The following is an 18,604-nucleotide window of genomic DNA, read 5'->3' as shown; positions in this document are numbered from 1 at the left end:
TCTCGAAGCTGGCCTTAGACGATTTTATGAGTGCCCATAGTTTTTTGCTAATACTGATCAGAGATGACTTCCCTTTTTGGGATTTTGCTCTATCATGTAGTAGCTTCCTCCTTCTATTGTATAGTTTGTTTATGGCTGGGGTCCACCAGACAGGACGTCTGCCTTTGGAGGATTGGGTCTTGGTTTTATTTGGGATTGCATGATCCATGCATTCCTGAAGGTGTTCATAGAATGCGTTTATAAAGGATTCTGCAGTCTGGGGCGTATTTTCCATAGGCCTGGGGGCTTTGAAGAATTCCACCTCGGTTTTGAGGAGTGTGAAATTTGCTTTAGAGAAGTTTTTCACTGTGGTTTTCTGGGCAGCGGGTGGGGTTGGGATGTGAATATCCAGTGAGATTAGTTTATGGTCTGATCTTACCAGTGAGGGATACACTTCTGGTCTGGAGCATAGAGTCCCCATGTTGGTGATGATCAGGTCCAGTATGTTTTCCCCCCTTGTGGGAGTGGTAACAAGTTGTTCCATAGCATTTGAGTTTATAAATTCTAGGAACCTTTGGGCTAGGGTGTTGGAGCTAGAGTAATGCTCCCAGTCTATATTTGAGTAGTTGAAGTCGCCCAATATAATGGTGTTTGGAGAGACCTTCATATTTTCCATTGTTCTCAGGAAGGCCAAGTGGGGTTCCTGGGTTTGGGAGGGTGGTCTGTAGCAGGCTATAAACTGGAAGGCAGTTTTACCCACTGTTAGTTGCACATGGATAGTCTCTGATGCTTCGTGCTGTGCCACCAACTTGGAGGTGTGGGCATTTTTGAAGAATATTGATACTCCCCCTCCTTTTGTGGTTTGGTCCAAGTTTTGGGGCCGGAAAGCATGGTATGAGGTATAACCTGGTAGTGCTGGGGTGCTCTCGGGAGCCTTGAACCAGGTTTCTGTTACTGCACAGATATCGATGTTCTCCATGCTAAGGAGAGTTTCGAGTGCATGCATCTTGAGGTTTAGACTTCTGGCGTTGAGTAGCAGTACTCTTAGTTACTTATCCCTTGTGATACCTATGGAGGTGGGTTTGTCTTTTGAGCCTTGCCTAAAAAAGGCACTATGGGGGTAGCAAGAGCCTTTGCCAATATCCGAAAGCCCAGGGGTGACAGCTGCAAGCCATCCCTAGCGAAGCATCGTGGCTTGTCGAGCATGTCATCCCAGGCTGACAGGCATTGGATCCCCTTTGAATGACACCAATACTTAAGCCAATTGTTGAAATTGATCATCTTGTCTTCATATTGTGGCATCATTCTTGGTGAGGGTAAGATGCTACTCAAGGTCAGGGTCATACCGGCCTGGGCTACATGCTCAGAGAGCTCCTCTATGTCTCCTTTCATGTAGTCCAGGGAGGTACGTCTCAGGTCATTCACACCAGCATGGACAATGACTGAGTCATATTTGTACTTGCCTTGGAGTGACCTGAGTGCTTGTGTTATGTGGCGGATCCTAGCGCCCAATAGGCAGCTCACCGTGACCTTCTCCTTGTTCAGCCTGGTGAGCAGGACGTCAGTGTGCCTGACAATAGAGTCACCTATTACAAGTGTATCAGGTGTGTTGTTTAGCCTTAAGGGCTGTGACTGTTCGGCACACTGGCTTTGTGAGCTATGTGTTGCACGTGTTTTTTTTGGGGTAGCGGTTGCTTGGGTGTCTGCTTTGGTGGTCTCTGCTGCTTAGGCAGATTTTTATTTAGAGCCTCCGAGTATGTTTTTGTGTGTTTATGTGTTTGGTTTGCTGTCGTGGTAGGTCTATGTGAGACTGGAATTATAGTGAGTGTAGTTTCCTTCTCCTCCTGTCTGGTTACGCCAGTACTGAGTTGAGAGAGCTTAGCCTCCAGTTTGGCTATATGGTTGCATCTCTCACATGTGTTGGAATTTGTTGGGAGGAGGAGAGGGTTGTCTGTGTACATGAGGCAGTTGTAACATTGCCTCAAGATTCCCAGATTCACCAGCTGGATCGGAGAGGAGATTGACAACTGACCTTTGGACATGCTAGAATAGTATTGGGAATTCCTTTATAATTGAAAAAAGGGCCAATGGGGAACAAGGTACTCAAGGGGAGTTTGTGAGGGTGTAGTGCTTTTAATTTTTTAGTGCTGACTTATATAATTGCTTTAGTGAGCAAGTGCTAGGTAACTTAAATGTAATGTGTTACAGGTAACTTAAATGCAAAAATGACAAACAGTAACTTTCTTTCAAGTGAAACAAGGAAATAAGTACAGTAAGCAATGCAGATATCACTAGGGATCCACAGAATCGCTGAAAAGCCATGTTTTAGGTGGAATTAGCATTTCAGGGAAATAACAAGCAAACAAACAACAAGCATACAAACAAAGCTAGATTCAGCAGGCCTGGATCTAGTCTATGTTATAGCAAACAAAGTGTACCAATTTTAGTAAGAAACAGTTCAAATTTGCAGGCACTATAAGCCTTTAACCAGAAATTCCCAGCTCAGAAGGGCAGAGTCCAGCCTCTCCTCCCACAAGAGTGCAGACCACGAACCTTCTTAATGTAAAATAACTGGCCTGAAGCCCAAGTGCTTAAACCAGAACTAATACACTTTTACATACTTTTACCTCCTCTATTTTGGTTTCTGTTTAAAGAAATCTGCTATGCCTATTGTTTTTGTTCTGTGTCTGAGATAGACACTTAAAGTATGTAGGCTGCACATTTCCCATGTTTTTTCTATTGATAAATTGCCTCTTGAGTGATACTTAAATACACAGTGAATTTCTGTCCCTTTCTGTTTTGCTGAAAAGATTTCAAGCTTGCAGAAACTAATGCACTGCTGGGGATTCCCTGCTGGGTGAGGAAAGTAAACATCTCTTTTCTGTCGGTGATAGAGCTGCTTTCTGTTTTTTTTCCTCCATTTTGGTTTCTCTTTTAAGAAATCTACATGGTGTTTTTGTTCTTTGTGGGAGATAGACACTTAAATTATCTAGGCTGCACATTTCACATGTTCTTTCTTTGGTTAATTGTTTCTTGAGTGATACTTAAATGCACAATGAATTCCTGGACCTTTGTCTTTTTTTGAAGAGTCTTCAAGCTTGCAGAAGCTAAAGCACTGCTGGGGATTCCCTGCTAGATGAGGAAAGTAAACCTACATTTTTTTTCTGTGATAGGGTTGCTTTTTGTTTTACCTCTTCCATTTTGTTTTCTGTTTTAATAAATCTGCTTGGTCTGGTGTTTTTGTTGTATGTGGGAGGTATGCACCTAAATTATCTAGGTTGCACATTTCACATGTTTTTTTCCTCAGTTAATTGCCTCTTGAGTGATATGTAAATAAACAGTGAATTTCTGGCCCTTTATCTTTTGTTGAAAAGATTTCAAGCTTGCAGAAACTAAAGCACTGCTGGGGAATCCTTGCTGGATGAGAAAAGTAAACTTGTATTTTTGTCTGTGATACAGCTGCTTTCTGTTTTACTTCCTCCGTTTTGTTTTCTGTAATAAATCTGATTGGCCTAGTGTTTTGTTCTATGTGAGATATAGACACTTAAATTATCTAGGCTGCACATTTCACAAGTTTTTTCATTGGTTAATTGCCTCTTGGGTGATAAATAAATACACAATGAATTTCTGATTGTTTGTATTTTGCTGAAAAGATTTCAAGTTTTCAGAAAGTAAAGCACTGCTGGGGATTCCCTGTTGAGTGAGAAAAGTAAACTTATATTTTTTGCTTAAGATACATCTGCTTTCTGTTTTACCTCCTCCATTTTGTTTTCTGTAATAACAAATCTACTTGGCCTGGTGTTTTTCTTCTGTATGAGAGATAGACAATTAAATTATCTAGGCTGCACATTTCAAATGTGTTTTCATTGGTTAATTATCTCTTGAGTGATACTTAAATACACAGTGAATTTCTGGCCCTTTGTCTTCTGCAGAAAATATTTTAAGCTTGCAGAAACTAAAGCACTGCTGGGGAATCCTTGCTGGATGAGAAAAGTAAACTTGTATTTTTGTCTGTGATAGAGCTGCTTTCTGTTTTACTTCCTCCGTTTTGTTTTCTGTAATAAATCTGATTGGCCTAGTGTTTTGTTCTATGTGAGATATAGACACTTAAACTGTCTAGGCTGCACATTTCACAAGTTTTTCCATTGGTTAATTGCCTCTTGGGTGATAAATAAATACACAATGAATTTCTGATTGTTTGTATTTTGCTGATTTCAAGTTTTCAGAAAGTAAAGCACTGCTGGGGATTCCCTGTTGAGTGAGAAAAGTAAACTTATATTTTTTGCTTAAGATACATCTGCTTTCTGTTTTACCTCCTCCATTTTGTTTTCTGTAATAACAGATCTACTTGGCCTGGTGTTTTTCTTCTGTATGAGAGATAGGCTCTTAAATTATCTAGGCTGCACATTTCAAATGTGTTTTCATTGGTTAATTGTCTCTTGAGTGATACTTAAATACACAGTGAATTTCTGGCCCTTTGTCTTCTGCAGAAAAGATTTTAAGCTTGCAGAAACTAAAGCACTGCTAGGGATTCCAGGCTGGGTAAAAAAAGGAAAACTATAGTTTTTGTCTGTGATAGAACCACTTTCTCTTTTACCTCCTCCATTTTGTTTTCCTTTTTAAGAAATCTGCTTGTCCTGGTGATTTTGTTCTATGTGGAAGACAGACACTTAAATTATGTAGGCTATACACTTCATCTGTATTTTTCACTGGTTATTTGCCTCTTGAGTGAGACGTAAAATTACAGTGAATTTCTGGCCTTTTCTCTCTTGATGAAAATATTTCTAGCTTGGAGAAACTAAAGCACTGCTGGGGATTCCCTGCTTGGAGAGGAAAGTAAATCTATATTTTTGTCTGTGATAGAGCTGCTTTCAGTTTTACCTCCCTCATTTTTTTCTGGTTTAAGAAATATGCTTGGCCTAGTTTTTTTGTTCTATGTGGGATATAGACACTTAAATTATCTAAGCTGCGCATTTCACACATTTTTTCATTGGTTAATTGTCACTTTATTGATAATTAAATACACGGTGAATTTCTGGCCTTTTCTGTCTTGCTGAAAATATTTCAAGTTTGCAGAAACTAAAGCATTGATGGGGATTCCCTGCTGGGAGAGGAAAGCAAATCTATATTTTTGTCTGTGATACTTCTGCCTTCTGTTTTTCCTCCTTTATTTTGTTTTCTGTTTTAAGAAATCTGCTTGGCCTGGTGTTTTTGTTCTGTGTGGGAGATGGGCACTTAAATTATCTAGGCTGCATATTTCACATATTGTCTTCATTGGTTAATTGTCACTTGAGTCATACTTCAATAAATGAATTAGTGAATTTCTTGAGTTTGTCTTTTGCTGAAAATATTTCAAGCTTGCAGAGACTAAAGCACTGCTGGGGTTCCCTCCTGGGTGAGGAAAATAAACCTACTTTTTTATACCTAATAGAGCTGCTTTCTGTTTTACCTCCTCTATTTTGGTTTATGTTTTAAGAAATCTACTTTACCTGGTGTTTTTGTTATATGTGGGAGATAGACACTTAAATTATATAGGCTGCATATTTCCCATAGTTTTTCTATTGGTTAATTGTCTCTTAAGTGATGCTTAAATACACAGTGAATTTCTGCCCTTTTCACTTTTGCTGAAAAGATTTTAGGCTTGCAGAAACTAATGCAGTGCTGGGGATTCCTTGCTGGGTGAGGAAAGTAAACCTCTATTTTTTGTCTGTGATAGAGCTCCTTTCTGTGTTTTTCTCCTCCATTTTGTTTTCTCTTTTAAGAAATCTACTTGGCCTGGTCTTTTTGTTTTATTTTGGAGATCGTCACTTATCTAAACTGCACATTTCACATGTTTTTTCATTGGTTAATTGTCTTTTGAGTCATACTTTAAAGCACAATGAATTTCTGGAGTTTATCTTTTGCTGAAAAGATTTCAAGCTTGCAGAAACTAAAGCACTGCTGGGGATTTCCTGCTGGGTGAGGAAAGAAAACCTATATTTTTGAATGTGATAGAGCTGCAGTTTATTTTACTTCCTCCAATGTTTGTCCTTTAAGAAATCTGCTTGTCCTGGTATTTTTGTTCTATGTGGGTGATAGATACGTTATCAAGGCTGCACATTTCAGATGCTTTTTCATTGGTTAATTGTCTCTTGAGTGATACTTAAATACACAGTGAATTTCTGGCACCTTGTCTTTTGCTGAAAAGATTTCTAGCTTCCAGAAAGAAAAGCACTGCTGGGGAATCCCTGCTGGATGAGGAAAGTAAACCTTTGTCTGTGATGGAGTTGCTTTCTATTTTACCTCCTCCATTTTGTGTTCTGTTTTAAGAAATCTGCTTGACCTGGTATTTTTGTTTTATCTGGGAGATAGACACTTAAATATTCTAGGCTGCTCATTTTTATACTTTGCATTGGTTAATTGTCTCTTGAGTGATACTTAAATACACAGTGAATTTCTAGCTGTTTGTCTTTTGCTGAAAAGATTTCAAGCTTGCAGAAACTAAAGCACTGCCGGGGATTCCCTTCTTGGATTTCCCACACATAATCCCCTTTGTTGATCTGCTATTTAAACCTGGTAACTTTTAAGTTGCCCACCCCCTACTGTAAATTGAGCATAATAAGCTCCTGCATTTCTACACTGCTGTTGATGCATTGAATTATTTATTTGCCTTTCCTTTTGCTTGTATTGAAAAGGTGCATTTTGCCTCTCATTGTCAGTTCTACTGATTTACTTGATCTGAATTCATTATCTAAGTAGCTTTGGATAAAGTAGTGTATTTTTACACTCTAACAAGCACTTTTTTTTACATCAAGACATCAGTGGATTTTCAGTCTAGTGCACTGGGAGGTAGCCTGGTCTGTTTGTGTTAGTGAAACACTTGAGATTTTTGCTTGTAGTTTTATTGGCTGAAGGGCTTGTTTATTGGCTTATCTTGTTTTTAGTGCCTTTACAAATTCTGCAAAATTGAGATGCTCTTTGCTTATTTATACAAAGCAAAGTGCTTTTATTAAATAATAACACTTTTATAAGCTGTTTAAAGTACACTGATCTATCTATATCTTTAAGTTTGTTTGTGGTACCATTTGTATCTTCGAAGTTTGTTTGTAGTAGCATTTCACTCCTGACACTTCTTGCATTGTGAGGACTGGGAGGACTGGGATTGTTCATCTGGTGGTGGCAGGTTTTTGCCTGGTCTGTCTGAGTTGGGAAACACACAAAAGGGCTCTAAGTATGTTTTGCACTTCTCTTATATGCTGTGATTGTACTTCAGCAGTTTTAAAAAAAAACTGTACTGCCAGCTGCTGCTTTAAGTAAGTAATTGCATTGTATCTGTTAGTTTTAGGACTGCTGTAGGTAGTTTGTGGGGTCTTGTTACACTTGGGCTACACACCAGCTACTCTATATTAAGAAGGTGTTTTTCTGCACCCTTATAGCTGAAGTGTGGTGATCTACTGCATTTAACTGTTTTACTGCATTACTTGGTGCCTTTTTGACTATTTTTTCCTGTCTGTGCCTGCTTCATTATGTGCACTTGTTTTGCACTGTAATATAGCTTAGATAGCATAGACTACATCCAAACTTGCTGACTCTAGCCTGCTTTTTATACACTTGAACTGAAATTCAGCCATTTACATTAAGAAGGGCTCCCCTGCATCCTTGTGGCAGAATAGTGTAGAATGGATATATCCCTGTCTGAGCTGGGCATTGCTGGAGGAAGGATCAGTGCGTGATTTCCCATTGGCAGACTAGTTTAAAATTGTTCATTTTCACCTGTATATAAGCCTCACATTTGTTTGTAGTTGCCCCCCGCACAACAGGGATTAGCAGTGCTCTGTATAGTAGAAAACTCATAGAAACTGCTTTTTCCCTAGATGTTAGTCAGTTGAACCCTCCCAAGCTTCTCTGCTGTGCTGCGGGAAACTCAGCTGCACACTGATGCACTGTAGGCATCTCAGCTGAGCACTGAGCAGTGTCACCACACTCCTTCACCCCTAATCCTCAACAGAATAAGCACCCTTGTTTAGTTAGTTAATTTAGTCCTAGAGCAAAAGCTAATCTAACTTGCTTACTCCCCAACTAGTACTTACAGTTTAACCTGCTACAATGGACAGCCAGTTTCCCAACATTTAAACCAGTTAGCTTGATTGATATGAGCATACTAGGGCAGTGAAGTAATTGTCTCATATATACTGACTACCACTTGCTCCAAAAGCTAACAAATACAATATGTGAGAGTTGTAACTATACCATGAAGCTAGAATCAATCCTCTCATGTAACAATAAACAAGATATCAAACAGGTTGTCAGCACACACACAAACCTCTCCTCGCACACAAGACAAGGTCAAGTTACATAGACCCACCTATGTGGAGGTACTCACTAAGAGCTTAGCAAAGGACCAGAGACCTCTCAAGTGCAAACAGATTACACATACTGGAAAACTAACACATCCCACTTCACATAGCAACACACATACAAGTGTCTCAACAAAACACCTCAAAACCTAATGTCCTGGTAAGAGATCAGGTCATATCCACCCTCTCCAAGGCCAAAAACACAGCCTCCATTGGACCAGATAACATCCCAGGCTGCTTACTAAACAATCTAAATCAAAACCTAGCAGAACTGCTTGGCACTCTCTTCAACCATAGCCTGAGCATTGGCTTTGTTCCAGCAGAGTGGAGAACAGCAACAGTAATCCCCTTATACAAAAGGGGTCTATCAGCTGACCCTGGGAACTATAGCCCCATAAGTCTAACCAGTCTTATCTGCATGGCCAGGGAAAGAATCATCATGGACCTTATCAACTAGGATGTAGGTGACCTCCAAACTCTTGACCTGACCAAGTTTGGCTTTGTTAAGGGCAGGTCTTGCTTATTAAACCTGGTGGACTTCTTCGAGAATGTCAGCAAAGCCCTGGATGAGGGCAAAGCAGTACATACCACCTATCTTGACTTAGCCAACACCATTGACACAATCCCCCACTGAGGTATCATTGAGAAACTCTGCCAGCTGGGAATTAACCCGTACGTCACTAGGTGGGTAGCAAACTGGCTCACCCACAGAACTCATACTGTCAAAGTTGGGGATCCCACCTCTACTAGTAGACCAGTTACCAATGCTGTACCACAGGGATCTGTGCTGGGCCCTCTTCTATTTGGAATCTACTTCTCAGATGGCCAGGCAAAAGTAGATGGCCTGTGGCTTTCCAAGTTCACAGATGACTGCAAACTAGGTGCAATCATTGAGTCCCCCAACGATGTTAACATATTACTAAAGGGGCTAACAAAGACTAATGATCAGTGCCAGAGCCACAATCTAATGCTAAATGCAAAAAAGAATGTCATTATCCCCTTTGGCAAAGAAGTGGCCCCTGCAAATTACATTATAGATAGCACCCCCAAAGCTCAAACCCATTGGTGAGAGACTTGGAAACACAGGTTGACAGCAATTTAAACTTCGATCACTATGTCTTTACAGTAAAACATGATCTACATAGAAAGACTAAAGGCCCTGTCTCTGTACTCTGTATCCTATAGGCTGCTGAGAGGTGACCTCTGCCTGACCTACACAGTGACCTCTGGCCCTGCCCTAATGGAAATGCTGCATGTCTGTGAATCAAATGGGACAAGTCATTCGCTACAGGGATCTCAACCTAACCTGTGACATAAACAGAATATGTTGGAGAGACAGATATATCTCCCAGAGACTGCCACACCTCCAGAATAAACTCCCACTTCACATGAAGTAGAGGTCCTCATTGATCCTGTTTAAGCCCAGCCCTGACAATTGGATGGGAGACCATAAATTCACCCCAAGGGTAGCAGCTATGTCCCTCATGGACAGGCGCAGTCAGTGCTAAGCACTGATTCGCTATGCTAACAACAACCATCTAACCATGGTCAACTAGGGAAGAAGTGTATTACATTGGTAGGCTTGTTAAGGCCCTAGGGTCATTAGGCTGGTAACCTTCTGTGAGCCTATGAGCCTATAAACAGTCTGGCATTACCTCTTAATTTGTAAAACAAGTGACTCGTTACATTTAAACTCAAGCTGTAGAATATCTGTTCCAGGGGTAGCTGCATTACCCTGATAGCCATCACTCTTACCCACAATGTGCTCACTCTGAATGATCAAATATCCAACATACTTCCTTCTTTCTATTTTTACTCCCTCCAGTTTTCCTCTCTTATCAACCCTAATATTCAATGCATCCCAAATCCAGATACATATTTCCCTCCCTCTGATAATAATAGTCTGGATATCAGCTCTTTTGACACCTTCTTCCCATCATAACCACTAGGGATTTGCTTGGATGGTAGTACAACCTGTTTTCTTCCCTGAATCTCTCCAAAATCTCTAGCAGCCCCAGGAGAATTCTCTCCACCTGCTCTAATAGCAGCAGGAAGTCATCTATGAACAGTCGTGTACTGCTTTTTATAGTCATCCTTCCCATTTCCTTGAAGAAATCCCTTACTCTTTGCACCATTTGTTAATGGCCATCAAAAAGGAGGCTAGAGAAAGTGGCGTATGTATGGATTTTCATAGCTCAACTGGGAACATTTGATCCACTCACAATTTAGTGTATTTATATCTCTGCTTATATCTATGTCTGTGTAGTGACATGATTTTTTCCTGTTAGGAATTTTCTTAACAGAAACTGCATGCCCCATTTACAGAGCAATGTCTGTGGTTCCCTATTTAGTAACAGCAATGTATGGTCTCTTTCTTTTCATCCTTCTCTTAGTAGTGTGGAAATGTGGAAGTGAATGAAGTGGTACCTTTTGGCCCTTGTTTCGTGCCTCACACATGAGTATTGCTGTGCCATTGCTGTAAAATGTTTCTGTACTTAGAGGAGAACTTTGCTCTGTTCATCCAAATTTTCCCCTCCAATACTCAGAAATGCAACCACTCCTGTTTTAAGATCTCCTTGCCTGCTGCTGCCTACCCCACCTGTTACTAGGTGATGTATTCACCTGTCCTTTAGATCACATGTTAAACCGAGGTTACTACTGCTTGTGCTGGTGGATGTAAAAAAAACACAACACTTATCAGAAATAATAGGGGAAGTTTATCTGTGACTTGCCCAAAATTTCCCCTTGTTGGTTTGAATACCACCTCAAGTATATATAGGCCATTGACATAGTAGGACTAACCCAGTCAACAAAGTGAAAAATAAAAAAATTCTTTATAAAATAAAATTCACTCAGTCTCTGCAGGGATTGTAAGTGTATATTACACACACACACACACACACACACACACACACACACACACACACACACACAAAGTCTCATAACAAAGTCTAAGTCCTCATTTATGGCTCTCGAGTCAAAGTCAAATATCAAAATGCTTTGACAGTAAACTACTTGTCAATAATTTTCTACCTTTATTGTGGAACCACTGTTCTCCTCCTGGGATCTTTGAAATATTTCCAGAAAATAGTCATAGATTAATAAGGTTATAAACAATGTGTAGACAGAATGCACATACCCAGCTGAAATAATTTGTACTCTCCTGATGCCATACTTAGAGGTGGTGTCATCACTGGTCTCACACAGCAATGTGCAAACACCCAAAAGAGCAATCAGATTCAGCCAGATTTCAGATTTTAGGCTGGAATATATGGCTGTTTTATTATCGTTGAAGGCCAGTAGTGCTGAGTGTATGAACAGTACTGCATACATCTTAGTTAGCAATGGAACCTCTACCAAGGGTTCTTGCATCCTTAGAATTTAAGTAGAATCTGACTCTTTGAAGGCCAGTCTGAAGTATGCAACACATGCAAAAAAACAGAAGGTCATGTCACTTGTAGCATGACATATGTAACCTCTGAAACAGGGACCACTAACTTGTGTCATCAGTAAGAAGCAATAAATAAAGAAAGAAAGAAAGCAAACTCATAAGCCAAGTCTGTATTACCTGAAGTCTTATCCATAAAAATGACAGTGAAAATTATAAAACTCACTTGGCTTTCTAAAGGCATTCATACTTGGCTGCATTTCTCACACTTATCTGCATCTAATGAGAAATAAAGGCATATTGTAATAATGTTGATATAGCTCTCTTCTGCTTCTTTTTGTGTAGCTCTTCTGACAATGTTTTATTGATCTGTGTACTATAAAATTAATACTAAATCTGGCCTAGGCTATTTCCTGGGATCTGGTGAGAGAGTCAGAAATCATTATGACCGGTCACTTTCCAGGGTGGGAGGATCTATGCAGCTAAACAGCTAAGACGGAGAGAGACAGGGAAAGAATATCAGTAAGCTGGTTGCAGGAATGCTAGCTTTGACCTCATAATAGTTCAAGGCATGAAAAACAAAAAGTGCTGACAATTTGAAGTACATTTAAGCAAATATAATTTCACTACAAATTATTGAATTAATTGACATTTGCCCAACAGAAAATCACGAAATATAATTGGGGTGCATGGGAACTGTAGACCTGCAACCTTACTTGATATAACGGAATGCCAAGTTCCTACAAGTCAGAAGATGGCACATTTCTCCCATTACAGTGGTCTGAAAGTGTTAGGCTGTTTACTGTCAAATATTGTATATACAAACATGTGTGACTCACACGTGCACACGTAGCACACATGCACACACACACACACAATTGCTGAATACACACATATTCACGCAAACAAACACACACACACGTGCGCACACACACACACACACACACACACACACACACACACACACACACACACACACACACACACACACACACACACACACACACACACACACACACACACACACACACACGCACACTTCATGGCCACACACCAACACAATGTTCCATCATTTTTCAAAATGGAAACTATTCTTTCACTTGACTTATCAAAAGCAGTCTTCATTTAAAAAGACGACTTCTTTCCACTTTTCCTGGTTAAGAGTCACCAGAGTGGATCACCTGTCCTCTCATGATTGGCAGTGGAGTTTTACAGTGTCGAGTTGCCAGCCCGGTGCCCAACCTTCCAAAGAAGATACTTCATTTGAAAAGACTGCTTTCAGTAAATACCATTTGAAAAACATCATATTCAACAGTTTCCTTTTAGATTATCAACCACCATATAAAAATTTTGAACTTATTTCAACATTCATATTTCTCCATGTCTTCAATATTATTGCTGATGGCAACAATAACAGTGTCCTACTGAATAATACAAACAATGAGATCAGTTTGATTTCGGTACATGCAGCCAGTTTCTTGCCCCTATTTATTATGCTTCCCAAGAAGAGCTGATCAACATAGTTGGGTTTGTAATACTGATTGCAAGTTTATCAAAAATCTTTTCTTGTTTTTTCAGCTACAGCCGTCAGAGGACCAGATATTGCCATCTTGACTGAAGGACTGGAGGAGCAGGACCTGATCTCTTCCCAGTAGAAAAGGTAAGTGTAGAAAAAAATTAGAAACTTTTCTCTTTTGCATGTATTGAGTAAATCTCAATCAGATAATAAAAGAACACAATGGAAATTACTACTGTTTTGAAGAGAACACATTAAATTAAGCTTTGCTGAATGCATACACTTAACAAGTATTTAGTGAGTGCCAGTCCATTCTCAGGGTAGCCGTGGTAGTGCAGCAGTTAATGTTGCCACCTCACAGCAAGAGGTTCTCTGGTGTAATTCTTGGCTGGAGTGCCTTCTGTGCGGAGTGTGCATGTCCTCCCTGCGGTCATGTGGGTTTCCTCTGGGTGCTTCAGTTTCCTCCCCATCCCAAAGACATACTGCAGGTGGATTGGACACTCCAAATTGGCCTTAGGTGTAAGTGTATGCATGTGTGTGCCTTTTGTTGAAGGTTGGGCACTGGGCTGGCAACTCGACACCATAAAACTCCACTGCCATTCATTCTGTGGATCACCCCTAACAGGTAAAGCCAAAAGGAGAAGTCCCAGTCTGTTCTCAATGTTACATTATATTGTTTCTTGTACTACAGCATTTTTAGAAGATGAACTTAATGTTATAGTTTTCACATTGTAGCAGTTTTTGTGTCTAAAAATTGTAGAGTTTGGTGGAAGCCAAGAAAATTCTATAACTTGATCAAGATGAAGAGGATGTAATGGGTGCAGAAATCTACAACATGTTCATCCATGTATACTATAACTAGCAAGAGATTAAGGTATAACTCATTAACATCTGTGTGGTGTGCAATGCCACACCTCTAACAGCCAACACACATCTAGCATTCCAGAGTGTTTCCTGCAAAATCAACTTCAGAAGCATAGGATAAGCAAATGTGAGTATTTTGTAAAAATAAAAGCTATTACACTACACAAATAGCAATATTATCAGTAAGAAGTGTTCTTTAAAGTGATAATAATAATCAGGGAATTCACAGTTTTTCCATAAATGCTGTAATGTATCATTAATTCACACCAAGCCATAATTATATTTTTTGCTAAACTTTTATAAACAAATTGTCATATCTTGGAAAATGTGCAACATAGACATATATTGTTAGAACATGTTTGTTAATCAGACATAAGCTTTCACATTCAGTTATGAAATATTATCATAAATATGAAAATATGAATAATAAGTGGAAACAGTGATTTATTTCTGCATTGCAAGGCATTCTGTTAATAAATGTCTGCCTTTTCTAATATTGCCTATTATTAACTGAAAAGTCACTTAGTTAAAGAAGCCAGATCTAAAAAGGCACTATAAGCAGGAATGAGATAACAAGAACCTAATGTCACATTCTGAGCTTTAATTAACCTTTGTGAACTTGATTTCCCTTAATTAACTGAACAGGTTTATTGTATAAAATGTACCACACTAGATGTGTCCATATTTCAGGACCTGAGAGCCATATTTCAGTGTCTTGGGTATAACAAGGACCACGTATCGTTTTTTGTCCTATTTTTGCCCTGTGCCTGCTGCTGCTAATAGAGTTGTTTTCTGTTTACCTGCTCCATTTTGTTTTCTTGTTTAAGAAATCTGCATGACCTGGTGTTTTTGTTCTGTGTGAGAGGTACACATTTAAATTATCCAGGCTGCACATTTCACATGTTTTTTCATTGGTTAAATTGTCTCTTGAGTGATACTTAAATACACAGTGAATTACTGCACCTTTTTCTTTTCTAAAAAGATTTCAACCATGCATATACTAAAGCACTGCTGGTGATTGATTCCCTGCTAGTTTTTCCCACTCACTGTCCCATTTGTTGATATGCTTTTTAAACTTGGCAATTTTAAACTTCCCACCCCTACTGTTAATTGAACTTAATAAGCTCCTCCCTTTCTACACTGCTGTTGATGTCTTGAATTATTTATTTGCCTTTCCTTGTGCATATATTGAAAAAGTGCATTCTGCCTCATCGTTGTCTGTTCTACTGATTTACTTGCTCTGTTCTACTGATTAAATTATTTACTTGCTCTGAATTCATTATCTAGCTAGCTGTTGGATAAAGCAGTGTATTTTACACTGTAGCAAGCACTTGTTTTTACATCAAGAAGTCAGTGAATTTTCCATCTACTGCACTGGGAGATAGCCTGGTCTGTTTAGGTTGAGATTTCTACATGTAGTTTTTATTGGCCGGAGGGCTTATTAATCAGCTTATCTAGTTTTTAGTGACTTTATAAATTGTGTATAATCGAGTGGCTCTTGGCTCATTTATACAAAGCAAAGTACTCTTATTGAATAATCACACTTTTATAAGGTGCACTGCTATATCCGTATCTTTACATTTGTTTGTAGTAACATTTCGCATCTTTTAAGTTTGTTTGTGGTAGCATTTCACTCCAGACAATCTTTTACTTTGCTTTTACTTTAGAAGGACTGGGATTATTCATCTAGTGTCAGTAAGTGTTTACCTGGTCTATCTGAGCTGGGAAGCACACAAAAAGGCTCTTAAGTATTTAAGTATTGTTTTGCACTTCTCTTATATACTGTGACTACTTTAGCAGTTTCAAAAAATGTACTGTCTGTTGCTGCTTTACATAGTTAATTGCGTTGTAGGACTGTTGTAGGTAGTTTCTGGGGTCTTGTTACACTTGGGCTCCAAACCAGCTATTCTACATTAAAAAGGTGTTTTCTGCACCCTTGTGGTCAAAGTGTGCTTATCTAACATGTCTGAGTTGTGGATTGCTGGTGGAAGGCTTATTGTGTGCTTTCCTGACTGGTAGTTAGCTTAAAACTTGTTTCTCTTCACTCATATTTAAGCCTCACATTTGTGCAGAGCTGCTCTTCATGCAGCAGTGCTTAGCAGTGCCCTGCATAGACACAAAAGCCTAGAAGCTCATTTTTCCCTAAACAGCTGTCAATTAAACCCTTCCAAGCTTTTCTGCTGCTCTGGGAACAACTCAGTTTCACACCAAGCAGCATTGCCTTATTGATCATCCTTAGTCTGCACAAAGTATAGGTCTGTCTTGTAGTCTTACTCTACACGCACAGTCCTGTCAAATTAACCCATTCCCTTCCCTAATAAAACATACAGTAAGAGCCTGCTATCTTGGACAGGCAGTTTCCTATCATCTCTCTGGCCAACCTGCTAGATATGGGCATCCTGATGCAATGTAGCAATTGTCTCATGTATACTGGCAATCACTTACTCCTGAAACAAGCAAATACTTTATGTGAGAGATGTAGTTACCCTATAAAATTGGAGACAAGACTCTCACATAAGGACAAGCCGAATGCCAAACAAGTTGTTTGTATGCACACAATTCCCACACTAAATAAGGACACGACACATAAACCCACATATGCAGAGGTACTCACTAATGACTTACCAAAAATCAGAGGCCTCCCAAACGGAAACCACTTACACACATAACAATGCAAAACACAACCATAACATATAATAACACACACACACACACACACACACACACACACACACACACACACACACACACACACACACACACACACACACACAAAAACAGTCTCTCAACAAGTAATCTCATAAGGCATAACACAACAAAACCTAATGTATTGGGTCATAGGTGGCTCCATTGTGAGACACATGGCTGTTCCCCTCACCAGGCTGGAAAAAGCGTGGGTTACACTTTGCTGCCTTTCAGGTGCCAGGATCTGTCAGGTCACTCAACCACAACTACCAGTAAGATTCAGTCATAGTCCTTGTGGGGGTGAATGACCTGAGATGTACCTCACTGGACTATATGAGGAGAGACATAACTGAGCTCTCAGATTATGTGTCACAGGCAGGTATAAGCCTAGCCTTAAGCAGCACTCTACCTTTTCCAAGGATGATGCCACAATACAAATAAAAAATGATTGACTTTAACAATTGGCTTAGCTTCTGGTGTCAAGTCCAAGGGGATCCACTATCTATTAGCCTGGGAAAACATGGTCGACAGGCCACGCTACTTTGAAAAAGATATTCTATACCTGTCTCCACAAGGCTTTCAGATACTGGCAAAGGCATTAGACATCCCTATTGTGCCTTTTTTTAGGCAACATCAAAATAGCCAACCTCCCAACATAACAAAATCCTCTCTAGATAAACTCAAGGTACTGCTGCTTAATGTTAGGAGTCTAAACTAGAAACTGCACTCCCTGGAAGCACCCCTTACTTTGGAAGATGCTGACATCTGTGCAGTCACCAAGACATTGTTCAAAGGCATGGAAAGCACCCCAGCCATTCAGGGCTACAGTGCCTTCCTTACGTTATGAAAGAACCAAAGGAGGAGGTGTATCCATCTTCATTAAGGATAAGTACACCTCTAGATTGGTCAAACAATATGACTCTCTTGAGCTACTCCATGTCCAATTAACTGTAGGCAAAGCCCCCTACCACATCATAGCCAGCTAAAGGTCCCCACAGTGAAACAGGAAAAGCATACCTCATACCTGCACTTACTGGAGTCACTTGCCATACAGGCCAGCCCTTGCTCATGGGTGATTTTAAATACCCTACCATTGACTGGGAAACATACACGACCACAAACATACATTCCACTACAGGGTGGCTCAGTGGTGGAATGGTTAGCATTGCCACCTCACAGCAAGAGGTTGTCTGGTTCGATTCTCAGCTGGGGTGCTTTCTTTGTGGAGTCTGCATGTCCTCCCTATGTTTGCAAGGATTTCCTCTGGGTACTCTGGTTTCTTCCCACATTCCAAAGACATGCATCTGGAGCATTGCTTCTGTAACCACTTAAACAGTTGTGTAGAATCAGTTGTAAAATCAGGTCTTGCCAAAAAAACAAGACACCCTGGTGGAATCCTCGTATAAACAGGCTATACAACAAGAGAAAGAAACTAATGTCCAAGAACAAGAGGGAACTAGTTCAGCAGAGGAAGAAATCCCTCTCTAGCTTAAACAAACAAATTACAGATCTTGTCAAGTCCTCCATAACTAATTCCAAAACAAAAATAGCCTTCCTAGCTAAGGATAATCACAAGGCATTTTTTTCCTACATTTGAAATCTAAAAAGGAATAAACAGCTATGTGCTGAACTAGTTTTGGATGGCAGCACCCATATTCAGCTAGACATAATAACCAGCCTGCTAGCTGACAGATTTGGAGCAACCTTCACCACCTTGTCCCCTCCAGTTATGCCACAAATTATACCTGCCACCATTTCTCAGCCTATTATCTCAAGAGAACAGATCATCTTGTGGGACCAGACAGCATTCCAGGTTGCCTTTTAAAAAACTTAAAA

At 39.8% G+C, this 18,604-nt stretch overlaps 1 protein-coding gene across 3 annotated transcripts in view; it reads left to right on the top strand.

Annotated features, from left to right (window-relative positions):
* Window positions 1-18,604, top strand: part of LOC122793475 (myosin VIIA and Rab interacting protein) — a 2,819,605-nt gene that overhangs the window by 2,755,448 nt on the left and 45,553 nt on the right. For all 3 annotated transcript variants that reach the window (XM_044061523.1, XM_044061522.1, XM_044061521.1), the window contains one exon: window positions 13,282-13,363. In XM_044061523.1, coding sequence (XP_043917458.1) covers window positions 13,282-13,317 — 36 coding nt within the window. In that variant the 3' untranslated portion in view covers window positions 13,318-13,363. The remainder of the gene's footprint in view (window positions 1-13,281; window positions 13,364-18,604) is intronic.

This window comes from Protopterus annectens, chromosome 2.part0 (assembly GCF_019279795.1).
Source record: "Protopterus annectens isolate FY-2018-M chromosome 2.part0, PAN1.0, whole genome shotgun sequence".
In the NCBI taxonomy this organism is placed as follows: Eukaryota; Metazoa; Chordata; order Ceratodontiformes; family Protopteridae; genus Protopterus; species Protopterus annectens.
This window is presented reverse-complemented; position numbering and strand designations above follow the sequence as displayed.